The sequence below is a fragment of the Myxocyprinus asiaticus genome, chromosome 34, assembly GCF_019703515.2.
Source record: "Myxocyprinus asiaticus isolate MX2 ecotype Aquarium Trade chromosome 34, UBuf_Myxa_2, whole genome shotgun sequence".
Taxonomy (NCBI): Eukaryota; Metazoa; Chordata; class Actinopteri; order Cypriniformes; family Catostomidae; genus Myxocyprinus; species Myxocyprinus asiaticus.
Window position 1 is genome coordinate 16,226,535 of NC_059377.1, and position 27,213 is coordinate 16,253,747.

Genomic DNA, 27,213 nt, shown 5'->3' on the forward strand with positions numbered 1-27,213 from the left:
GCATGCACACTAAGCAACGAAAAAATTTCAGCTTTTGCTTCTTCACACAAAGAGTAGGTTTTTTTCCTTCCTTGAAGCATTGCACACAGTGCAAAAAGACTGAAGAAGCCTGCACAAAGTGTTACAGTGACGTTTACAATTGCAACTGTATGTATACAGTTCTCCCTGTGTATCTTACAATTACGTCAAACAGAAAAGCGTGTGCAGGCTTTAAGAACCCATTAATCAATGCGCCACCTTTTGCCAGCACGTTTAATTCTATGGAAACCAGTTTCCAGTTCTCAGGAAGACTGCTACTTGTAATTTGACTTGTCTGTCATTGGTTCTATTATGGTAGATTAGTAAAATAACATGAAGTGATGAAAAAAGATGTTAACATACTGTATAATTATAATGTACACACTTTATTGGGTCACCATGTTCAGGTAATACTGTTGATCCTGACCATGAATAAAGTAAAAATTTGATGTGTCCAAACCAAGGGGTCAAGGGTTTGGTAGTTTAGCATGGTTCAGTTAACCCTGACTGGTATAGTATATAAATTGCAAGCATTTCATTATATTATATTAAATATGTATAACCAATGTCCGATATTTTTGAATAGCTCTTTAAAGTGTGAAATACACATATTTTTCTATCTGCTGCCTTTGTCTTCAAATCTCATGCACCGTCTGGTATAGTTGCTAGTGGAGGCCTTATAGGGCTATGCATGTTCTTGTGGTGCCATTAGCAAATCAGCTTATCAGAAACAATTGTGTCCAGATCTAAGTGTCCGTGAGCAAAGACAGCAGAATTCAAATCGCACACCTCTTCTTCTCTTTGAAAAAGCTAAAATATAAGACAATTTAGATTAGTTTTTTGTTGGTTACTACATAACTCCCATACACTTCTGTGTTAATTTTAAATGTGGAAAATAGAAATAATAAAAATGAGTACTGTATGTGTGTCCAAATGTTTGACTTCACAGGAACAACAGATTCTAGGAATTTCAAAAATCCCATCATAGAGTATGTGTGTTATTTTTACTGAATGTGAAACAAGTAGACCTTTAAGTCTATGTTAAATGGACAGTTCACCCAAAAATTCTCTCAGAATTTACTCACCCTCATGCCATCCCAGATGTGTGACTTTCTTTCTTCTGATGAACACAAATAAATATTTTTAGAAAACTATTTCAGATCTGTAGGTCCATACAATGCATGTGAATGGTGACCAGACTTTTCAAGCTCCAAAAATCACAAAGGCAGCATAAAAGTAGTTCATATGGTTCCAGTGTTTTAATATATCTTCTGAAGTGATGCAGTCACTTTGGGTGAGAAACAGACCAATATTTAAATCCTTTTTCATAATAAATCTTCACAATTCTGAAAAAGAAAAAAAAAGAAAATCTTCACAAATTTCACATTGTGAAAGTGGAAATTTATAGTCAAAAATTACTTAATTATTGATTTGTTTCTCACCCACACCTATCATATCACTTCTGAAGATGTGGTTTAACAACTTGAGTCTTATGGATTACTTATATGCTGCTTTTATGTGCTTTTTAGAGCTTCAAAGGTCTGTTCGCCATTCACTTGCCTTGTATGGACGAACGGAGCTGAGATATTTTCTTCTAAAAATATTAATGTGTTTAGCAAAATCTGGGATGGCATGAGGGTGAGTAAATGAGAGAATTTTCATCGTTGGGTGAACTATCCCTTTATTGAATATTCCAGGTTAAATACAACACATTCAATCAATAACATCTTTGGCATGCTGTCAATTACCACAGAAAATAATTTTTGCTTGTCCTTCAATTTATAAAAACAAAAATGGTCATTTTTTTAATCCAAAGATGACAGAATTTGGGGAATTACAGTCCTCACTCCTGCAGTTCTGTCTCCATGACAACCATCTTTTGACTGATCTGGGGCTCTGTGCATGATAAATCAAGACCTTGTTCCTCAGTTTTTGATTATTTGCTATGAACTTAGCAATGCATTATGCAAACCCTAGCCATCACCCCAGGGACTTGGAATGGTACTTTGAGACTCATAAATTCCTCTGGTGGCAAAACCAACAGATTGAGTTACAAAGGTCCACTGATCAAATATGAAGATCTTTGCAGACAGCAGAGAACTCATAAATCTCAGGTTATGAAAACTGTCTTATTCTTTATTCTGACATTTCAACTCGTAATATTTACATTCAGGAAATGTAGATTAATAGCTGGATCTTTGAAGAACCTCTATTTATAGAGACAAGTCATTGTGACATATAGCAACTGACTGAATAGAAATTATAACTTTTATTGGCGGTTTTGTCTCCATGACAACCATTGGGACTTTGTTGTGCCCTGAATGCACTGCTTTGCTGACAGCTAATTTGTGTCAAAGCCATGCTCCTTTGAACTGGCATTGCACTTTGCAGTTAGTAAGGATAAGTGTTAAGGTTAAAATAACACTATTTTATATTTCAAAATAGGATTACTTCGCTTTTATACCTTTGTTGGTAAATAATGGTATTAAAAATGTGCTTCAAAACAGTGCTTAATAGGTAGTTTCAGCAATCAAGTGAAGTTTGGAAACTTTCAGAGCTGCATTTAAGAAGAACTGCAGCATCACACATACAATGACTCTGCTATTTATCACATTTCCTGTTTTTCAATGAGTGAATTTATTTGAAACTTGTTTCCTGTTTAATATTGGTGAGAGAGCCATTTCAGCCACCTTCAATATAATTAAACTGGTTCAATAAGTTTTAATGCACAGTGATGGTGTGAAATAATCTAGTGTTTATTTTGAGATGAGTGTATAAATTGCACATTTATTAATGCAAGAACCAAAAATTAGAAATTATTATTCACTCTTGTACACATAAGTGTGCTCCTATACAGAATCATCTGACAGAATTATTAACATCACTGAAACATAAAATGATTTATAGTCACATCAATATGCTAAAAGAAACGCACGTACACGGTGTCAAGCACATTTGTTAAACTCGTTGTCAAATAAATAGAATGAAAGAACGAGTGACTCAAAACACATCTATTTAACAGAAACTAATGTTTCATACTTCAAACACTGAAATGGAGCCTTCAGCAGGGTCAAGTTAATTTATAACAATCTCAACAGCAGTCCAAACCTCTTTTCTCAAAAATCAAAAGTGCTACATACAAATATGTACATGATGAAAATGCTTGTTACAAAATACACAAATGCAAAGTCATTTTAGTAGCTATTCCTAGGCGATAGACCATCTTTCATAAAATATCGATCTGTGAACCTTTTTACAAACATGATTCAAATGTTTAAAAATGTAGTCCTTTTAGTCCTCTTTGAGAATGTTAAAAATGTTATGAAAGTTCTCTCCTTTAAAGTAGCTGGACACATCACATCAAATTTTCTAGATGAAAAAGCAAACTACTACAATTCTTCTAAATGAAATGCATTTAAATTCATTTCATGAAATCAATGTTATTGTGTTGAGAATCTGAGGGAATGATAATTTAATACAAAAACATCTTGCATGCAGCCAGATAGTCTCAGATCCCAGTGATTGTTGGTTTCCTACAGATTTAGTGCTTTATCGGTCTATTTACATTTGGAGGCAATTTTGGAGAGTTTAACAGCTTATGAACCATGACAATTAGTACATTTGTCACTAAAGTGCAAAACAGACAAAGATGGAAAAATCCTACGTGTACCAAACTGTACCAATTTTACAGCCTGTGAGATTGCACTAGTTATGTGAAATGAGGTATGCACTGTAACTTGAGGTAACCCATTTTTCTGGAATATTTCCTTTTAAATAATCACTATAAGTGCATCTCACCTCAATGTAAAGATCCCAAAGCATGCAGGGCCTCTTAGGATGTTTGGACAGTTTGATCTCATCACTTAAAAACTGTAATGAATATCAGATTACAGAACACAACAGAGAGAGAAAAAAAAAAAAAAAAAAAACATGAACCAGGAGTGCACTTTACAAACAGTAGTCTTAAATCAAGTAATTTTAGAGTGCTTTTAAATAGGTAGTGCTTAAAAACAATGTATGTTTGTCAAAAGGGAACAACTTCTACCAACACAATAATGCATGATTCAGTTTGGCAATGTGAAAGGGAATGAGAATTAGGCAGACCTAAAAAAAAATTCATATTGCCTGAAGAACATGAAATATAAAGTGCATTCGTGAATTGCAAACACCCTAACATGTTCTAGTGGTTAATTGGCAGAGAAATGTATTAGTAGTCCCCAGAGGTCTACATTAAAACTTAAAATGAAACCCGAACTGACAATGTGGCCCGACCCTACCTGGCCCAAACGATAGCCTACCATCAGATTTTAAGCCTGAACCCAAAATTGCTTACTATCTAATTTCTTCTCCTAGCAAGTACTGCTGCAACATTCGTAACAGTACTGAAACAGTAAACATACACAGTTTTAACAAGGCTCAGCAGCCCCTTAGTACACTAGAGCAGAAAGGGGAAAAAGCATTGCCTTACCGTTTATTTGCTGAAACTGCACTTGGTGCAGAACAATCTGTAATAATATGAAACAATGCAACAGTCCCCTCTATACAGCCTGAATTTGTTTAGAATGTTGAATCTTTGTGACACCTGTGCTAAAAACAATCTAGATGCAGCACAAAGAATGAAACAGTGCACAGGTGTCTCAACATGCTTTTTTGAAAATTTTAAGTTCTTTTTAACTTGACACGGTGTTTAAAATATGCTGGTCCTGCGCGAGACGCAGAAGAAAAAGTGAGACACGTGCAAATGTCAAAGACATTCGTCCAACATGTGTTTAAACAATGGGAAAACAGAACAGACGTGCGCAAAAACACATTCTGTGTGAATGGACCCTCACTCGTCCATTCGCGCGTATCTGTGAGTGAGAGCATGTGTGTGAAACAAGTTCGGTAAGCCTGTTTATTTTTTCATTTATTACAAACCCAAACCCGAAGTCCTACGTGTAAAAACTGACCCGAACCCAGCCCGAAACCCGTCGGGTTGCAGACCTCTAGTAGTCATTCAACCAATTTTGCTGAAACAATGACAAGGAGTGGAGAGGTGAGGGACAGGGTGGTGCATTATACTACATCAGGGTCAACTCTAGCCTGCCCAAGGGGTATTCAGGCTATACTCGTGCAGGGATGTAGTGTTCCCTCCGCAATCCACATACTGGTACATCTCCTGAGACACCTGCTCAGCATGGCCAAAATACACTGCAGTGACTGTTATCCTGGAAACCAAGAATCAAAGTTAGTCAAATGGGCATCAACCATATTTATGTGATTATACATTAATCCACATTAACCACTGAAGTCTTATGGATTACTTTTATGCTGCTTTTATCTGCTTTTTGGAGCTACAAATTTCTGCCCACCATTCACTTGCATTTTGATGACCTACAGAGCTGAGATATTCTTCTAAAAATCTTTGTTTGTGTTCAGCAGAAGAAAGAAAGTCATACACATCTGGGATGGCATGAGGGTGAGTAAATGAGAGAATTTTCATTGTTGGGTGAACTATCCCTTTAAATGATAACTTCTCATTTGCCTGTAATACTGATGTTAAGCTGCATGCATTATTGCCCAAGTACTTAAGCTCTTCAATATAAGTGTGCGTAATTCACGGTGAAAAATGATTTATGGTGGGATACTTACTGCATCATAACCACAATGTTGTGCACCTTGATGCTCTGCAGGGTGCAGTAGTCACTGTAAAATAGAGGCAGTTTTAAAAGGTCTGCTAGGAAAGAAAACACCGTAAAACATGTTTTAGGGTTTGAAAAGGGGGTAAACTTACTACATATAACTCATTTCATCTGCTATGGTGGTGGGCACCATGTAGTCAATCTGAAAAACAGGATATAAACAAAGTTATATACTGAAAAATGTCACCAATCCTGCCTATTTCCAAATGCCAATTGTACCTGCTTCATGTCCAGGGGGCCAATAGAGATGATGTTGCTAACACGGCTTTTTCCAATCACCGTCTTGGAAAACTGCACCTGGGCTGTAATGTTGGCCACATCCACAGAGTAATAGTTGTTGTTAGTAATATTCAGCAAGTTCTGTAAAAGAAACAAGGACACATAAATAAACAGGATAAACTGGCTAATACGGATATTTAGAGTCAATGCCGCTCCACAAGCTTTTGATTAGATTCAGAGTCATTTGGGTATATTTCACTTATAATGTCTATTTTGCTTTCATTCAGTATGTAAGAAATTCTCTCTCAGTTTATGGTGTTAACAGGGACCTTCTATCTTGGTACATTATGACATTTTAATTTTATACATTTTATTTTATCATTACTTTGTCACATTTTAGCTTTTTTTTTTTTTTTTTTAACGTAGAAACATTCCATGTATTACAATCAATCTATATGATGTCTTGAAATGTCATATTATGTATGTTTATTTTTTACATGCATAATTTGTACTATTTACAAGTATTTACATTGATATGTAGAAAAAGTGCTAAAACGGTCCTGTCTCTTTAAAAATAGTGGCAATTCAGCAAGCATCTAACAGAAGTGTTTTGGATGAGAACATATAAATCAAGCACAGCTTTTTTTTTCTTTTTTTTTTGTTGCCACCAGCCAGTGGGTAATCACAGATATTTTTAGTCACAAAGCACAAAATTTGTTCGCACATGCAAGTGATTTACTCACATTGTAGAGGGTTGCGCATAAAGAACAAGATTGATGTTGGGATTTTAAAGGTGTATTTCAGGTTAAATACCAGTTAAGCTCAATCGACAGCATTTGTGGCATAATGTTGATTACCACAAAAAATAATTTTGACTCGTCCCTCCTTTTCATTAAAAAAGAAAAAATGGAGGTTACAGTGAGGGACTTACAATGGAAGTGAATGGAGCCAATCTTTGGAGGGTTTAAACACAGAAATGTGAAGCTTATTATTTTATAAAAGCACTTGCATTATTCTGTTAAAACTTGTGTATTAAGTGTATTAACTCTGAGCTGTAAAGTTGTTTAAATTGTCGTTTTAGGGTTTGTTGACATCACATCGTCATGGTAATGAAGTTGTAAAAAGGTCTGTTAGTGATTTTATCACACTAAAATCATGTTTACCCACATATCCTTTATGTCTTGTGGTTATACTTTTGAAAAAGGGAGTATTTTAACTTTCAAAAATTGGCCCATTCACTTCCATTGTAAAAGTTTCACTGGAACCACGATTTTTGCTTGTTTCAAAGAAAAGGAGGAACGAGTCAAAATTATTTTTTGTGGTAATCAATATTATGCCACAAATGCTTTCGAATGAGCTTTACTTGTATTGAACCCGGAATATTCCTTTAATATGCGTCACGGGTGATCCGATCACAAGTGGTCTGGTGAGACAAATCGATGTTTACACCTGGTCACTTAAATGCATATCCTATGACCACTTGTGTTCAGGTTTAGAGGGGAGGGTCTCTGTTTCATGACAACATACATCAATCACTATGTCAGTGTGTTACTGCAAGATAATAAACCACTGAAAAATCAGAAAAGAAATAAAGCACAAACAAAACCGGTGCGTTGTTTCTCCCAGATGCAGTTGAAACTTAAAGCACAAATGCCACATTTCGAGTAAAATTATCCATTGTTTTAGTGGAGTATCTCAGTTAGATTTGCTTCCGATGTGTGTGCTTCTCATCTGTGTCCCTGCACGTTGATATCAGATACACTGAAGAAGTTCTCGTGCTTGTTTATGTTTCCGCCATTTAAATTTTCCAACAGGACGATTATTTCCTTTTAAAGCAGCACCTAAGTAGCAAAGTTAAAACTCTTGTTTAAGTGCAGAGGTTGACTGATAGGTGAGGTGTGGTGCTTCACTGCTGAATCCAGGATATCCTGACGCATTCAGGATGAATTAATGTTTATACCACAAATGCGATGTGGTCACACATTTTTTTTTCTGTCTATCCAGTCACAAAACGTTTTAGACCCCATTTAGACCTGTATTTAACACTGACCACTTCTGATCGGATCACCTGAAAAGCATCTTAATATCAGGTGCAAACTGGGTCTTAGACTAGGATCTGTCCTGTGACAAACATGTTAGGCTCAGCTATGCTCAGATTCAAAATAAACAAAGTGTGAACTATAAAATCCAAACTAAAACCAAATAAATATGAATCCATTTTTCTATGTTATAATGTTGGCATAGTCACAGCATTTTGCCTTTGTAAGGCAGCCAACTAAATACATACTGCTTCAAACTACATTTTTTGTAGTAGAATTTTCATTTTTGGTTAAACTATCCCTTTAGTTACTCCTAAAGAAAATACACCATTAGAAATGAAAAAGACTAGTCCAATGCACATTTCAATGTGGAATAAATTCATTATTACTGTCAAAAATGGCTATTATTCAAACACACCCTGAGGAAGGCTTTTTCTGTGCTATGCGCAACTTTCCAACCCATGTGTGTCATTTGAATAAAGGCTTTTTAACCTTTGTTTCCACACTGAAGTATGCCTTGGATCCATTTTTTCACTACTAATAGTCCTTCCTACCAAAGAGCACCTTTGTTGTAAAATGTTTTCAGGCTTCTGAGCACACCAGCACGTTTTTTCTTCTCGTGACCATCAGACACTTAAAAAAAAAAAATGTGAGAGCACAACATTCATTTGTCGTTTCTGCACGCTGAAAATTGCTCAAGGGGAACTTACAGTAATATTGAGATAAACGATGCGTTTGCTCTGGTCATAGGAAACGTAGACAGACTTTACTCCCACATAGTTCACATCAATGGAACGTGGGAAAAGGAAGAACACAGCCAGGCCGGAGAGCAGCAGGCACAAAATGACTGAAGCAGTCACGTACAGCTTGCTGTAAGACATATAACATTAATTAGCTGAATGTGTGCTGTCAAAATATTCCAACTAATTGGACAATTTTTTTCCCGTGTGTTTACACACAGATCTGCTAAGTGTCACAGCTACAAAGTAATAGGATGTATAATATTATTCCTATAATGTAGTCCAAATTAATGTTTTCTTGTATTTGTGATGGCAGGTTCAGATGTTCAAATATAATAACGGCATTGTGAGATAACCAACAGGTGTTATCAGGCTAGAGGTGATACTTCTGTTTCACAAAAGGTTCCTCTTAAAGTGCCAAATATATTTTAATGAAAGCATTTAATAATAAGTCTAAATGGGTGTAGAATACTGGCATGAATGCATTAGATGTGGCCAGTATAAAAAATCGTATCTCTTACGTTCTCCTTGGTCTCAGCCTTTGGTCACTGTATGGGATCAAAGCCACCAGCTGGTTTTCTTGGCCTGCATAAACATGTCACAGTGTGTCATATGTAACACATCAAGTAATTTTTCTAAATGGGTTATTTTAAAACATTCACTCAACAGAAACTCTGGACAAAAAGATACTTCATAAAGTATTATCAATTTAGAAATTTACCTCGTGGGATTCTTCCAGTGCCTTGGCATGTGGGGCAGGTAACGCTGTCTCGGCCAGTGAACTCTACATATGGGAACTGCGACACGTCGCCCCCATTCTTGCTCTCATCAGTTTGCATAGCACTGTAGCCAGGTGATGAAGTCAAGCTATCCTGACAGTCATCATGACAGGTATGCTTAGGCAGGTGGGAAAGAGCCTTCCCCATTTTTACACCTGGTGATAACAGCAATGTTTTAATATGGATGAAAACCATAATTTATAGCTACTACAATATGTACGCTTTACGAAACTCCCAAAATTTACTAGACAACTGCACTTTTATTTAATAATTTCTTTCAATCCCTAATAAAGCAGTGGATAGAACAGGATCTTTAATAGAGAATGGAAATTATTACTATTAAGGTTTCTTTTTAAAGAGAACAAAATCTAAAATCATTATCTTTAATAGGGAATCGAATTGAACAGAATCTAATAGAAGAGAATCTTCAATACAGAATAGTACAGGGATTGAATTAAATGAGGGATGTAGTCGGTTAACCGGTTAATCGATTAACCGGCATTAACAATTATTCGACTCACACTATTGGTTAAAACAAGAGCATATTTTTACAGACCCGCATTTCACTTATGTTGCACGGGAGAGATGAGTGTGATGTGAGGTGGGATGTCAGTGCTTTCGGAGAGGGTTTCAGTCATCAGGCTTCCTGTCAACCAGCTGCGTACCATACTGACCCCTGCCCATGTATATATATGTTGATTTATCTAAACAAAATTATTATGAGGGAAGTAAAGACGCAGACTGCCACACCTGGAGTCGCGAGTTCGAATCCCAGGGTGTGCTGAGTGACTCCAGCCAGGTCTCCTAAGCAAACAAATTGGCCCGGTTGCTAGGGAGGGTAGAGTCACATGGGGTAACCTCCTCGTGGTCGCTATAATGTGGTTCACTCTCAGTGGGGCATGTGGTGAGTTGTGCGTGGATGCCGCGGTGGATGGTGTGAAGCCTCCACACACGCTATGTCTCCGCGGTAACGTGCTCAACAAGCCACGTGATAAGATGAGAAGGTTGACGGTCTCAGAAGTGGAGGCAACTGAGATTCGTCCTCCGCCACCCGGATTGAGGCGAGTCACTATGCCACCACGAGGACTTAGAGTGCATTGGGAATTGGGCATTCCAAATTGGGGAGAAAAAGGGGAGAATTTTTTTTTTTTTTTTTTTTTTTTTAATTAAATTATTATGATTGCCCCAGCAGCACAATTTGTGGATAGGCTATCTGTTTTTATCCTTCCATTGTTAAACTGCCAAAAGTTATTGCCTCTTAGGTTATTTTGGCATGCAAGCGATCCATACAAAATTAGTTTGTTATGATATATAAAAAGGAAATATACGGTTGTTCATTAAAATATTGATGTAATAACCAGGGTATGAAATTAGCACCCGCCTCATGCGCATTGGCAGGTAATTTTGCTCATCTACCTGCCACTGTGGTGGGTGATCTGTAAGATGTCTCATAGTGACATACGACAAGAAATGCCGTTTAACATAAGATGCATGCTTGAAGCAACACACTTGATATTTTGAGGAACAGAGGTAAGAAATGTTGTCAATGCACGCGTCTGATTTGCTGTATATTCAGATTGTCAATGGCACTTCGGGGAACATGCATATGATGAGTTCTCATTATTTCTTCTCTGTCAGTCATCTGGAAACAGTTTTCAAGAATAGTTTAATCTAGAAGTTTCTGTTCTGTGCTTGTCTACTCTTTAGCCTCATTTGTATGTTGCAAAATTATCATTGTTAATAATAGAATATTGTGTTCTATGTTATATTTTATATTCTAAAATAACATTAAAATCTCTCTCTCTCATATATATATATATATATATATATATATATATATATATATATATATATATATATATATATACACACACACACACAGTTGTGCTCAAAAGTTTGCATACCCTGGCAGAAATTGTGACATTTTGGCATTGATTTTGAAAATATGACTGATCATGCAAAAAAGTATTTTATTTAAAGATAGTGATCATATGAAGCCATTTATTATCACATAGTTGTTTGGCTCCTTTTTAAATAATAATGAAAACAGAAATCACCCAAATGGCCCTGATCAAAAGTTTACATACCCTTGAATGTTTGGCCTTGTTACAGACACACAAGGTGACACACACAGGTTTAAATGGCAATTAAAGGTTAATTTCCCACACCTGTGGCTTTTTAAATTGCAGTTAGTGTCTGTGTATAAATAGTCAATGAGTTTGTTAGCTCTCACGTGGATGCACTGAGCAGGCTAGATACTGAGCCATGGGGAGCAAAAAAGAACTGTCAAAAGACCTGCGTAACAAGGTAATGGAACTTATAAAGATAGAAAAGGATATAAAAAGATACCCAAAGCCTTGAAAGTGCCAGTCAGTACTGTTCAATCACTTATTAAGAGGTGGAAAATTCGGGGATCTCTTGATACCAAGCCAAGGTCAGGCAGACCAAGAAAGATTTCAGCCACAACTGCCAGAAGAATTGTTCGGGATACAAAGAAAAACCCACAAGTAACCTCAGGAGAAATACAGGCTGCTCTGGAAAAAGATGGTGTGGTTGTTTCAAGGAGCACAATATGACAATACTTGAACAAAAATGAGCTGCATGGTCGAATTGCCAGAAAGAAGCCTTTACTGCACCAATGCCACAAAACACAACACCTTGACACGCCTCACAGCTTCTGGCACACTGTAATTTGGAGTGACAAGACCAAAATAGAGCTTTATGGTCACAACCATAAGCACTATGTTTGGAGAGGGGTCAACAAGGCCTATAGTGAAAAGAATACCATCCCCACTGTGAAGCATGGTGGTGGCTCACTGATGTTTTGGGGGGTGTGTGAGCTCTAAAGGCACGGGGAATCTTGTGAAAATTTATGGCAAGATAAATGCAGCATGTTATCAGAAAATACTGGCAGACAATTTGCATTCTTCTCCACGACAGCTGCGCATGGGACACTCTTGGACTTTCCAGCATGAAAGTGACCCTAAGCACAAGGCCAAGTTGACCCTCCAGTGGTTACAGCAGAAAAAGGTGAAGGTTCTGGAGTGGCCATCACAGTCTCCTGACCTTAATATCATCGAGCCACTCTGGGGAGATCTCAAACGTGCGGTTCATACAAGACGACCAAAGACTTTGCATGACCTGGAGGCATTTTGCCAAGACGAATGGGCAGCTATACCACCTGCAAGAATTTGAGGCCTCATAGACAACTATTACAAAAGACTGCACGCTGTCATTGATGCTAAAGGGGGCAATACACAGTATTAAGAACTAAGGGTATGCAGACTTTTGAACAGGGGTCATTTCATTTTTTTCTGTTGCCATGTTTTGTTTTATGATTGTGCCATTCTGTTATAACCTACAGTTGAATATGAATCCCATAAGAAATAAAAGAAATGTGTTTTGCCTGCTCACTCATGTTTTCTTTAAAAATGGTACATATATTACCAATTCTCCAAGGGTATGCAATCTTTTGAGCACAACTATGTATATGTATATAATATATATATATATATATATATATATATATACACACTGTTGGGGAGTAACAGAATACATGTAACGGGAATATGTTTTTAAAATACAAAATATAAGTAACTGTATTCCACTACAGTTACAATGTAAATCATTGGTAATTAGAATACAGTTACATTCAAAAAGTATTTTGATTACTGAAGAGATTACTTTGCATTTTATTGTCATTTGTTTCATTTAATATTTAGTCCTTTCAGATGGAAAACATTTATCCATATAAATTATACGATCCAAAGTGCATTTGAACAGCGGTGAAACACTTTCTTATGATGTGTTACATTCATACGAGCACACAGAGAATTAAGTTTGAAGTAAGTTTGGAGCAGAAGAAACAGAAATAAACCTTGTGTAAATTGTCAGCTTTACGCTAAACTAAAATGCTATTTCTAGCCATTTTACATGCACATTTTACCAGGCACGATCATCATTTTTTATCAAGAAAATTCACGTTGGATAATAATTTCTTTTTTTTTCTAGTAAGACCTTTGATATTAGGGCAAAAATCTTATTCTTGATAATAATTTTTGTATTGTTTTCCTGTAAAAATATCTAAAAATCCTTAAAACAAGATCAATTAGACTGATCTTGTTTTAGAAACAACACTGCATAAGATATTTAGGTTTTTCAGAGAATGTATTTTTAACGTGTATTTTGTCTTACTGTACTGGCAGAGTTTTTATAGTCAAAACAAGTGAAAAAATCTACCAGTGCTGAAGAAGTAATCCAAAATATTTAGATTATATTACTGACCTTGAGTAATCTAACGAAATACGTTACAAATTACATTTTACAGCATGTATTCTGTAATATGTAGTGGAATACATTTAAAAAGTAACACTCCCAACACTGTATATATATATATATATATATATATATATATATATATATATATATATATATATACAGGTGCATCTCAATAAATTAGAATGTCGTGGAAAAGTTCATTTATTTCAGTAATTTAACTCAAATTGTGAAACTCGTGTATTAAATAAATTCAATGCACACAGACTGAAGTAGTTTAAGTCTTTGGTTCTTTTAATTGTGATGATTTTGGCTCACATTTAACAAAAACCCACCAATTCACTATTTCAAAAAATTAGAATACAACATAAGACCAATAAAAAAAAAACATTTTTAGTGAATTGTTGGCCTTCTGGAAAGTATGTTCATTTACTGTATATGTACTCAATACTTGGTAGGGGCTCCTTTTGCTTAAATTACTGCCTCAATTCGGCGTGGCATGGAGGTGATCAGTTTGTGGCACAGCTGAGGTGGTATGGAAGCCCAGGTTTCTTTGACAGTGGCCTTCAGCTCATCTGCATTTTTTGGTCTCTTGTTTCTCATTTTCCTCTTGACAATACCCCATAGATTCTTTATGGGGTTCAGGTCTGGTGAGTTTGCTGGCCAGTCAAGCACACCAACACCATGGTCATTTAACCAACTTTTGGTGCTTTTGGCAGTGTGGGCAGGTGCCAAATCCTGCTGGAAAATGAAATCAGCATCTTTAAAAAGCTGGTCAGCAGAAGGAAGCATGAAGTGCTCCAAAATTTCTTGGTAAACGGGTGCAGTGACTTTGGTTTTCAAAAAAAACAATGGACCAACACCAGCAGATGACATTGCACCCCAAATCATCACAGACTGTGGAAACTTAACACTGGACTTCAAGCAACTTGGGCTATGAGCTTCTCCACCCTTCCTCCAGACTCTAAGACCTTGGTTTCCAAATGAAATACAAAACTTGCTCTCATCTGAAAAGAGGACTTTGGGCCACTGGGCAACAGTCCAGTTCTTCTTCTCCTTAGCCCAGGTAAGACGCCTCTGACGTTGTCTGTGGTTCAGGAGTGGCTTAACAAGAGGAATATACGACAACTGTAGCCAAATTCCTTGACATGTCTGTGTGTGGTGGCTCTTGATGCCTTGACCCCAGCCTCAGTCCATTCCTTGTGAAGTTCACCCAAATTCTTGAATCGATTTTGCTTGACAATCCTCATAAGGCTGCGGTTCTCTCGGTTGGTTGTGCATCTTTTTCTTCCACACTTTTTCCTTCCACTCAACTTTCTGTTAACATGCTTGGATACAGCACTCTGTGAACAGCCAGCTTCTTTGGCAATGAATGTTTGTGGCTTACCCTCCTTGTGAAGGGTGTCAATGATTGTCTTCTGGACAACTGTCAGATCAGCAGTCTTCCCCATGTTTGTGTAGCCTAGTGAACCAAACTGAGAGACCATTTAGAAGGCTCAGGAAACCTTTGCAAGTGTTTTGAGTTGATTAGCTGATTGGCATGTCACCATATTCTAATTTGTTGAGATAGTGAATTGGTGGGTTTTTGTTAAATGTGAGCCAAAATCATCACAATTAAAAGAACCAAAGACTTAAACTACTTCAGTCTGTGTGCATTGAATTTATTTAATACACGAGTTTCACAATTTGAATTGAATTACTGAAATAAATGAACTTTTCCACGACATTCTAATTTATTGAGATGCACCTGTATATATATATATATATATATATATATATATATATACACACACTATATTGCCAAAAGTATTCGCTCATATACGCCTTTAGACGCATATGAACTTAAGTGACATCCCATTCTTAATCCATAGGGTTTAATATGACGTCGGCCCACCCTTTGCAGCTATAAAAGCTTCAACTCTTCTGGGAAGGCTTTCCACAAGGTTTAGGAGTGTGTTTATGGGAATTTTTGACCATTCTTCCAGAAGCGCATTTGTGAGGTCAGACACTGATGTTGGACGAGAAGGCCTGGCTCGCATTCTTCGCTCTAATTCATCCCAAAGGTGCTCTATCGGGTTGAGGTCAGGACTCTGTGCAGGCCAGTCAAGTTCTTCCACACCAAACTCACTCATCCATGTCTTTATGTACCTTGCTTTGTGCACTGGTGCGCAGTCATGTTAGAACAGGAAGGGGCCATCCCCAAACTGTTCCCACAAAGTTGGGAGCATGGAATTGTCCAAAATCTCTTGGTATGCTGAAGCATTCAGAGTTCCTTTCACTGGAACTAAGGGGCCAAGCCCAGCTCCTGAAAAACAACCCCACACCATAATCCCCCTCCACCAAACTTCACAGTTGGCACAATGCAGTCAGACAAGTACCGTTCTCCTGGCAACCGCCAAACCCAGACTCGTCCATCAGATTGCCAGATGGAGAAGCGTGATTCGTCACTCCAGAGAACGCATCTCCACTGCTCTAGTGTCCAGTGGCGGCGTGCTTTACACCACTGCATCCGACGCTTTGCATTGCACTTGGTGATGTATGGCTTGGATGCAGCTGCTCGGCCATGGAAACCCATTCCATGAAGCTCTCTACGCACTGTTCTTGAGCTAATCTGAAGGCCACATGAACTTTGGAGGTCTGTAGCGATTGACTCTGCAGAAAGTTGGCGACCTCTGCGCACTATGTGCCTCAGCATCCGCTGACCCTGCTCTGTCATTTTACGTGGCCTACCACTTCATGGCTGAGTTGCTGTCGTTCCCAATCGCTTCCACTTTGTTATAATACCACTGACAGTTGACTGTGGAATATTTAGTAGCGAGGAAATTTCACGACTGGACTTGTTGCACAGGTGGCATCCTATCACAGTACCACGCTGGAATTCACTGAGCTCCTGAGAGCAGCCCATTCTTTCACAAATGTTTGTAGAAGCAGTCTGCATGCCTAGGTGCTTCATTTTATACACCTGTGGCCATGGAAGTGATTGGAACACCTGAATTCAATTATTTGGATGGGTGAGCGAATACTTTTGGCAATATAGTGTGTGTATATATATATATATATATATATATATATATATATATATATATATATATATATATATATATATATATATATATATATACACATACTATAAACACACACACACACACACACACACACACACACACACACGCATACACACACAAACACAATACCGTTCAAAAGTTTGGGGTCACTTGCCTGAAATCTTGCCTCATGATTTTAAAAATCTTTTGATCTGAAGGCATATGCTTAAATGTTTGAAATTCATTTTGTAGACAAAAATATAATTGTGCCAACATATTAATTTAATTACAAAACTAAAATTGCCCAGTATTGATGGTACATAATTGGCTGAATAGATAATCGCATGGATGATTGTTGGGATCAGATGGGCTGGTTTGAGTATTTCTGTAACTGCTGATCTCCTGGGATTTTCACGCACAACAGTCTTTAGAATTTACTCAGAATGGTGCCAAAAACAAAAAAGCTGCAGTTCTGTAGATGGAAACACCTTGATGAGAGAGGTCAACAGAGAATGGCCAGACTGGTTTGAACTGACAGTCTACGGTAACTCAGATAACCACTCTGTACAATTATGGTGAGAAGAGTATCATCTCAGAATGCATGCTCATCAGCAGCTCACTCATCAGTTCTCAATATTTCAAAACCAAAAGAGGCGATTCTCAGTTCAGTGTACTGTGAACTCGAGAGCTGCTGTCCTCGGATCAGTATACTGTTGAGAACTCTCGCGACTGGATCATCATCATACGTTGATAAAATGGTAATACAATCAAGCAATAAACATATTTCCAGTATGTTTTGTTATACTTTCTGCTGTTCAGCAAAATACATCAGAAACATGCATGCTAAGTATCAGCAGCTCTTTAGTTCTCAGTATGTCAGACATCTCTGAAAGAGGCGATTCTCAGTTCAGTGTACTGGTGACGCGAGAACTGCTGTGAGCGACTCGTACTGGTAACGCGAGAACTTTTGCAACCAGAGAGTTCAGTCCGATTTGCGACTAGTTGGAGCTGTTCATTGCAAAGAAGAGTTAAGAAAAGCAGATATCACCAGTTCTAGAATCATATTACTCCCAGTTATTGGCTGATTTCGAATTGGTGTCAGGCACATACGAGAGACAGGTTAAGATAGAGTAACTTGTGGATCAATGTTGACTCGAGACATGAACTGTTTCAAACGATTCAGTCCGTTTTGGTGAACTGGTTCTTTTCAGTGAACGAGTTGAACCAATTCACCAAATACAGAGATAGATTTGTTGATGCCACTAAAAAGGAAAACCAACTAAGATTCATTATGTATGAGTTAATTAGACATATAAAAAATTAAAGGCATACCCATTGCTCATCGATATGCAAAGTTAATGTTTCAATAGATTTTTGATGAGGCATAACATAAGAGATGTTTATTGCCAATAGATTAGAACTACAATATTCACAATTAATGTTTACATGAGCAAAATATTTCTTTTATATCAAGTTGCAGAGATTGATATTGTATGTGTTCAATAAGGTTGTTTTTTGTTGTTGTTTTGAATAACTTGTTTTGTGTGTGTACCTTCTCAAAGATGAAGCTGGCGCTTGCTTGATGATTATGAGTGTGATGGGGAGGTCTACGTTCCAGAGAAGTGCTACCTCAACTCACTCAAATAACACTAGCATTCAAAAGAAGCAGGCATTTGATGAATCACAACACAACATCTGTTAGGCCTCAAATGTCTCCAGATGCAACTTCAACACCATTCGTGATCCATTCTGAAGATGTACAGTTGAAGTAAGAAGTTTACATACACTTAGGTCATTAAAACAAATTTTTTTAACCACTCCACAAATTTCATATTAGCAAAAAAAGAAAAAAAGAAAAACTAAACTGGAATAAATAGTTTAGGACATCTACTTTGTGCATGACACGAGTAATTTTTCCAACAATTGTTTACAGGCAGATTGTTTCACTTTTAATTGACTATATCACAATTCCAGTGGGTCAGAAGTTTACATACACTTTGTTAGTATTTAGTAGCATTGCTTTTAAATTGTTTAACTTCAAATGTTTTGGATAGCCTTCCACAAGCTTTTCACAGTAAGTTGCTGGACTTTTGGCCCATTCCTGCAGACAGAACTGGTGTAACTAAGTCAGGTTTGTTGGCCTCCTTGCTCGCACATGCTTTTTCAGTTTTGCCCACAAATTTTCTATCGGATTGAGGTCAGGGCTTTGTGATGGCCACTTCAATACCTTGACTTTGTTCTCCTTAAGCCATTTTGCCACAATTTTGGAGATATGCTTGTGGTCATTATCCATTTGGAAGACCCATTTGCGACCAAGCTTTAACTTCCTGGCTGATGTCTTGAGATGTTGCTTCAATATATCCACATAATTTTACTTCCTCATGATGCCATCCATTTTGTGAAGTGCACCAGTCCCTCCTGCAGCAAAGCACCCCCACAACATGATGCTGCCACTCCCATGCTTCACGGTTGGGATGGTATTCTTCGGCTTACAAGCCTCACTCTTTTTTCCTCCAAACATAACGATGGTCGTTATGGCCAAAGTTCAATTTTTGTTTCATCAGACCAGATGACATTTCTACAAAAAGTAATATCTTTGTCCCCATGTGCACTTGCAAACTGTAGTCTGTCTTTTTTATGGCCGTTTTGGAGCAGTGGCTTATTCCTTGCTGAGCAGCCTTTCAGGTTATGTCAATATAGGATGCGTTTTATATGCTTCCTATGGGCGCTATTTTTAACAAATATGGAGTGTCTTTTCATTGTTACAGTGACGACATACAGATCTATGTACCTATAAAACATCATGACAAACAAGCTCTTGACCCTCTCTTAGTTTGTCTGCAGGAACTCAAAACCTGGCTGACAGATAATTTCCTACAATTTAATGAGAATAAAACAGAAATTATCCTGTTTGGACCAAATGTGCTTAAAACAGTGAACAACATTGACTTAGGTATTCGTAGGTATATCTCACTTCTCACGCTAAGAACCTAAGCTTTTTCTTTGATAGTAGCATAAAGTTCGACAATCAAATTAACGAAGTGGTTAGATCAAGTTTTTTCCACCTATGTCGCCTAGCTAAAACAAAACCTTTTCTATCCAGAAACTTTTGAATTGTGATCCATGCTTTTATTTCTTCACGCTTGGATTACTGTAATTCTCTGTACTCTTTCCTGCACCAATCAGCTCTATCCCGCCTGCAGATGGTCCAAAATGCTGCGGCACGACTTTTAACGGGCAGCCGTAAACATGAACACATCACTCCCATCCTGATCTCCTTGCACTGGTTGCCTATCAGATTTCGAACTGATTTTAAGATTTTAACATTTGTCTATAAATCCTTAAACAATCAGGCACCCCATTATCTATGTGATATGGTTCGTCCACATAACCCAACCAGATTATTCAGATCCGGGGATCGTGGACTTCTGTCTGTTCCTAGATCCAGGATGAAGCATAGAGGTGATCATGCTTTTTGTATCACTGGCCCCAAACTGTGGAACAGTTTACCGGATTACCTCAGGACCTCCTCCTCTCTATTTGTTTTTAAATCGTTGCTTAAAACTTTCTTATTTTCATTTACTTTTAATTTGCCTTAAATCATATATGTTTTATTTCTGTTATACTGTGTTGTCTGTGATGCCACTGTACATCACTTTGGTCAACCATAGTTGTTTTTAAATGTGCTCTATAAATAAACGTGATTTGATTTGATATAGGACTTGTTTTACTGTGGATATAGATACTTGTCTACCTGTTTCCTCCAGCATCTTCACAAGGTCCTTTGCTGTTGTTCTGGGACTGATTTGCACTTTTCACACCAAACTATGTTCATCTCTAGGAGACAGAATTCGTCTCCTTCCTGAGTGGTATGATGGCTGCATGGTCCCATGGTGGTTACACATGCATACTATTGTTTGTACAGATAAACATGGTACCTTCAGGCGTTTGGAAATTGCTCCCAAGGATGAACTAGACTTTTTGAGGTCCACAAGGTTTTAGCTGATTTCTTTTGATTTTCCCATGATGTCAAGCAAAGAGGCACTGAGTTTGAAGGTAAGCCTTGCAATACATCCACAGGTACACCTCCAATTGACTCCAATTAGCCTATCAGAAGCTAATTGGCTAATTGCCTAAAGGCTTGACATCATTTTCTGGAATTTTCCAAGCTGCATAAAGGCACAGTTAACTTAGTGTATGTGAACTTCTGACCCACTGGAATTGTGATATAGTCAATTAATAGTGAAACAATCTGTCTGTAAACAATTGTTGGAAAAATTGCTCATGTCATGCACAAAGTGCATGTCCTAAACAACTTTCCAAAACTATAGTTTGCTAATATTAAATCTGTGGGGTGGTTAAAAAAAATGAGTTTTAATGACTTCCTAAGTGTATGTAACCTTCTGACTTCAACTGTATATGGGAAAACTCTTAATATCAAAACTGTAATTTTGAATGATAGCTTACAAACGTGTTTCTTTTATTTTTAGGTTGCTTTTATTTTTAACGGTTCAGTTTAACATTTCTTTTTAATGTATAATTTTTACATTTGTTTGTTTCAGTTCTATTGTTTTTGCAGCTTATTTAATTGTTCATCATTTATATGTTTATTGCTTGCTTTTGTAATATTAATGTATTTATTACATAGTACATTTTGTATATTTTACTACTTTAGATATTGTTTTATTTTTAATGTTGAACAATTTTTACATTTATTGCTTGCTTTTGTTATATTGTCTTTCTGCAGCTGTTTTTTATTTATTTATTTTTTATCCTTTATATATTTTCACACTTATGTAAAGATTTGAGTATGTGTATTTTTTTCCATGGGGGTTGCAATTATATTGGCAAATGTATGACATTTCAGTGTTTTAATCATAAATTAAACCTGAATAAAAAAATTATTCTACACCTTTGCTTTTTTGCCACTTATTTGAAAAATATAAATCACAAAATATGAAAATATTACATTACATATGGGGCTTGGTAATGTTAAGGCTGTTATCTGGCTGCCATTTGAGGATTTTGGCATAACTGTGGTTTAATTACGGCTGCTTTCTGGAGATGTAGGTTAAGTTAAGGCCAATAGGGATGGGCGATACCACTTATTTTCTTTTTGATCCGATACCAAGTACTTTCAGGCCATTATCGCCGATATCGATATTAATACAGATACCTCTATTGAATTTAATTTTTATCAATCCTTTGGATAAAATTAGTAACTTAAATTATTACTAAAAATTTTTATATATTTATAGGCCTAAGAAGAAAATGATTAGGCTGATTTGTTTAATCTTTAAAAATGAGTAAGTATAAGCCACATATAAAACCACAAAATTAACCATAGATATTATTATATGGTTACTATTTCTAAAACTAAGTTACCATATGGATACTACAGTAATGCTGTAGTAAAACCATGGTTAACTGTATCAAAACCTTGGTTACTGCCAAAAAAATAAAAAGAAAAGAAAACATGGTTACTACAGTCGTGGTTACTAGTCATGGTTAATACAATATTAATACAGTAAATCCATGGGTAGTTTTCATAAGGGTATCGTTTATTAATAAGGATTAATGAACAATGTTATTTTCAATGTTTTAACACCTCTTGAAATAAGCTTGTAAAAATGGTCACATAAGCCCATTATAATAAATGTCACATCTAGGTTTGCCATTATTTAGTGTGAATAACTCCAGATGCTGTTTTTCTGTCATTACCTCAGGAAAGCACTGCTCCCTCTTTGAACGAGTGCTATCCTGACTGAAAGGGTAAGCGCTGTCTGACTGCTGGTGTATTTTAGCATTTCTACGCGTCAAGATGAGCAGAGGAAAAAATAGTTCCGGTGCCATGCAACTATATGCTAATAGAATTATTTTTTTCCACTTCGAAGTTTATGAGATTCATTAATATTCACGTTATCTAAATAAGAAGATCACTAGTTTAAAAAAAACAACTTCAGAATCGATATTTTTATGTGAGGATCGATATTCTTGATACCACATCAGTATCGGAAGTATCCATACTTTAGTATCGATCCGCCCATCCCTAATGGCTGAGTTCTGGTGCAGCAGTGGCAAATTGTTTAGCTGTTTTCTGGCTGATGTCTGGGGATTCTGGCACACTTGTGGTCCAATTACAGCTGCATGCTGGGGGGACAGAATAAGTGTGGCTGAGTTTTGGCCTCTTTCTGGGGTGGATACGGCTTACCTTCGGTAGGTGGCTTTCGGGCACATTTTGGACCGTAATTCCACATGGTATGTAGGCCAAAATCGCAGGCTGATCCGGGCCAAGAAAATTTCAAAGGGGTGGGTGGGGGGGGGCAGTGTTCATGTTCAAACCGACAAACACCGGTATTACTGCTGTTTGGATGCTAGGTGGTACTATGGGGTAATTTTCGATAAGCAGGGTTAGGGTTAAGCCTACACCATAAAGCAAAGACACCTTGATTTCAAACTCTGAACTTTATTTTTTATTTATTTTAACTAAAAATTCAAATGAAACTGGAAACAAATTGAGTGCAATTAAAATGTGTGTTGTTCAACTTATTGAAAGATGGCTTGACAACAGTTGTGAAGGGCAACATCTCTTTGGCAAAGAACCTACTTCATCTGTGCATTTTCTACTGGTCGAGTATTTCGTTGTCCGGGAAAATACATCATGTGTGTGAATAAATTCATTTTGTTCCCTCCTTCACTATATATATATCTCGCAATATCCAATTACATCGGCAACCCCCGGGCTGAGGGATCGGTGAATATTCTTGCTTTAGTGATTTTGCATTGAAAATTATATTAATTTATTTAAATCAAATACATTTCTAAATTCAAATTGCACTCCAAACAAAACGAAAAAGCAATTAAGATAATGAAGTGATCAAAAAAATAATATATAAGTAATCACCTTTCCATTTACCATCAGGTAAGTATTCGTCTAAACATGCATGTGGAAAATTACTTACACAAATGAAGACATAAAAACAATTATAAATGTAAAAATAATAATTATCATGATGATAAGAATCACTGAAGTATAAATCATGATTCGAGGTGAATGTGTTTTTGTATTATTTTATGTTTTAATCACAGCTGTATAGGCTGCAGAGTTGTGGTCACAATGAACTGCTCTGTGGAAATAAAGCGAACTGAACTCAAAGCACCTCCTGAGCTGAGATGTCTGAGGTCATTTGCAGCACTCATAGATGATACTGTTCTTGCAAAAAAAAAAAAAAATTCAGAAGACAGAAACAAAGAAAGAGTGAGAACCTTTTACATGCACGTGTTCCACGAGACTGCACACCTCCGTACAAACAGCGTGCCATACATGTGCATAGATGGCTTTTCTGTCATCTGTTCTTAATAACATAATAAAGTGTGTTTCTTCAAGCGCATTCTTCAAGTCTGTGTGTCTACAGGCAAATTATTTGTAATATTAATTTGATGATAATTATAAAAGCCTAATAATAATAATAATAATAATAATTTAATACATTAATGGGAAAACGAGCCAAATATCGTCTTAACATCAAAGGCATCAGTTACTGGCGATCACTCTGACCATCGCTGATCCCCGAGATCATCGTCTATTGGCACAACCTTACTGCAGACTGTAGCGTGATGACGTAGTGGATCAAATCCCATGCGTATTGGATTTTAGTGACGTAGTGGATGTTTTAATGCGCATGCGTATTCACATTTTAATGTTTTGTTTTATTACTGTAGCGTACTTAACCGTCATTAATACAGTATATATTCATATAACACACACACACACACACACACACACACACATTTAGATATCAGGGCTGCACAATTAATTAAAATAAAATTGCGGTATGACATTGTGTGATTACTTAACCTCAAAGGGCTACAGCGACTGAATTAAATTAATAGATCAATCAAGCTGTTTGCTTCAAAGTCTATGCATGCTGCTCTGTCCTGTCTGTATTATGTATAAGCATTATTATAGTGCATTTAGAGTGGTTCTGTGCTCCACAACTCCATCTCATGCTCAGAGTAACAGATGAGCTCCATTTGGTTCCAGATTCACTTTAATTTCACTTTTGCATACTTCAAAGTATGTTTGTCCACTACATGTTAATATACAAATACAAATAATTCACCCCATGGCATTTATGTACAGTGGAGGAGATGTTAAAATGAGGAGCGCATTATAGTGAGGAGTATACTGCTTAATTTATATATTTGCTTTCTGTGGGTGAAGAGGAAAAACAAGGAAAAGTAATTTATTAAATCCATGGTTATGACCATTTTTAAAGCTAAGCTATATTAAACAAACGTCTCAGTGTAATACTTAAATACCAAGTAATAATATACTCCGTGTAATGCATAAAAATGAAAACATCCACTACGTCACCAAAACATCCACTACGCAGAGGATTAGAAAATTAAGCTATCTGGGATGGCTTTGTCGAAACCAATCAAATAAAAAGGCCAAATACTACAACAACTTTGCTTAGCAGGTCCAAACATATTTTATAGGAATAAACACACTTAATAAATAAATAAATAAATAAATAAATAAATAAATAAATAAAGCTGTTTAAACGGTCTGAAGTCAGCAATCGCAGCTGCGATGCTTAACAGTAGAGAAGATGTGAGCCCTAGCAACACTTATACCTCATTTTTATCCGCCGTGATACATCATCTGGGACAGTCAGGTCAACACGACAGAGTATATAACCGAGAGACTGATTCTCAACACGATGTCAGAGATCGGACAGTGACACCAATCATTGTATTTGCCGAAACAACAGCCGTCGTCTTGTATGTGATTTATGACAGCTGGACGACCTGAGGTCTGGTCACGACTTTGATGTTTTAGCAGAAAGTACGAAGTAAGAAACATACACATAACCATTACATAAACCATTCGTAGACCTTGACACTACATCAGTTCGTACTTGAAACGCAACTGACATGTTGGCTAAAAACAAAACTAATTAGATCGGAACCAGTCGATAATTCCCGTGCCTAACACTGAAGCAGATCTGTCTCACATTATATATGAATACTTATGTAAAAGATGCTGCTCTTACGTGAATTCGTTTACTTGAGCTCCACAGTCGTCATGCAAATGTCGTTTCTCTTGGCCTGACATGCGTAGTGCGACGTCTCTTGGACACGAAATACGAATCAAACTATGGCGAAGGTTTAGCCAAAGTCTCTCTAGCAAGTCAATCCACTGTCGGCCATCTTTGGAACACTCTCGGGAGGTTATTTCAAGTCATGCTAGTGCAGCTCCTATCTACTTGAATGGGGAAAGATCGAAATCTCAAAGATAGTTGGTTAAGATTACGATCAAAGAACATATTTCAAATCATCAATAAAATCTGATAATATTGGAATCATAAATTATGCTTCTTTACCTCATATTACGCTAAAACGCAATTTTCCCGGTTTGTATAGCTAATGCGCATGTGCTTTAGCGAGTTGATTGACAGGCGATGTCTGTATCTAAAAGGTGATTGGCTCTTTTACCTGTAAGGCGGGACTTCCTTTCCACGTAAGTTGTGCGCTAGAGCTTCTTGGTTGGGCGTTCCATTTTCTCCCATTCATTTAAATAGAAGTTGCCCGTCTCTGCTAAATACTCTCTGGTTTAGCTCATGAATATTAATTATGTCCTTCTGACGTTGCGTGGTTAAAGGTATAGTTCACCCAAAAATGAAAATTATCTCGTCATTTACTCACCCTCATATCAACTCAGACGTGTAAGACTTTCTTTCTTCTGCTGAACACAAAGAAAGATTTTTAAAAGAATATTTCAGCTCTGTAGGGCCATACAATGCAAGTGAATGGTGGCAAGAAATCAGAAGATCCAAAAAGCAGATAAAAGCAGTATAAAAGTAATCCATAAGTCTTACGTGGTTAAATCCATATCTTCATAAGTGATATGAGATCAATATTTAAGTCGTTATTTATTTATTTATTTATTTTGCTATAAATCTTCACATTCACTTTCAGATGTGAAAGTGAAAGTGGAGATTAATAGTAAAAAAGGGACTTAAATATTGATCTGTTACTCACCCACACTTATCATATCACTTCAGAAGATATGGAATTAGCCACTGGTGTCGTATGGAGTCGTTACTTTTATGCTGCCTTTATGTGCTGCCTTTTCATTATATAATGCTTAAAAGATTATTAAAACTGTAGTGCTGCCCATATCCACCATTAAAAGCTGATGCTTAAATAACCCCCTTTTACAGTATAAAAGAATAAGAGTATAAAAGCATAAAAAATGTATTTAAACTAAATAACAAAAACTATTTTTTTTTATTATTTATAATCTCTTTTTAAGAGATTTTACAATATGGGAAATTTCAATTAGAACGACTTCAAATCTGGGCAAAGTATAATATTATTATTATTATTATTATTATTATTATTATTATTAT

The 27,213-nt window shown here is 36.7% G+C and overlaps 1 protein-coding gene across 2 annotated transcripts; it reads right to left on the minus strand.

Moving 5' to 3' along the window:
* Positions 1 to 3,083: 3,083 nt before the first annotated feature.
* LOC127425179 (transmembrane protein 106B) lies at positions 3,084 to 26,010 on the minus strand. Of its 2 annotated transcripts, none has more exons than XM_051670881.1 (8): positions 25,855 to 26,010; positions 9,419 to 9,631; positions 9,219 to 9,282; positions 8,668 to 8,827; positions 5,919 to 6,059; positions 5,792 to 5,841; positions 5,650 to 5,703; positions 3,084 to 5,225 (listed from the first exon to the last, which is right to left on the minus strand). In XM_051670881.1, the coding sequence occupies exons 2-8, from the start codon at positions 9,621 to 9,623 to the stop codon at positions 5,096 to 5,098; spliced, it is 804 nt and encodes a 267-aa protein (XP_051526841.1). In that variant the 5' UTR covers positions 9,624 to 9,631; positions 25,855 to 26,010; the 3' UTR covers positions 3,084 to 5,095. The 2 variants fall into 2 exon arrangements, with proteins under 2 accessions (XP_051526841.1, XP_051526842.1); XM_051670882.1 differs by lacking the exon at positions 25,855 to 26,010 and adding an exon at positions 18,348 to 18,482.
* Between the last annotated feature and the right edge of the window lie 1,203 nt (positions 26,011 to 27,213).

What these genes read in the sequence shown, in the direction of transcription:
- LOC127425179 (XM_051670881.1), bottom strand. Translation starts at nt 9,623, where the DNA reads ATGGGGAAGGCTCTTTCCCACCTGCCTAAGCATACCTGTCATGATGAC. An exon ending in AGGCTGAGACCAAGGAGAAC is followed by an intron (nt 8,828 to 9,218) that starts GTAAGAGATACG and finishes TATGTCTTACAG; the next exon opens with CAAGCTGTACGTGACTGCTT. An exon ending in GATGAAATGAGTTATATGTA is followed by an intron (nt 5,704 to 5,791) that starts GTAAGTTTACCC and finishes TCTATTTTACAG; the next exon opens with TGACTACTGCACCCTGCAGA.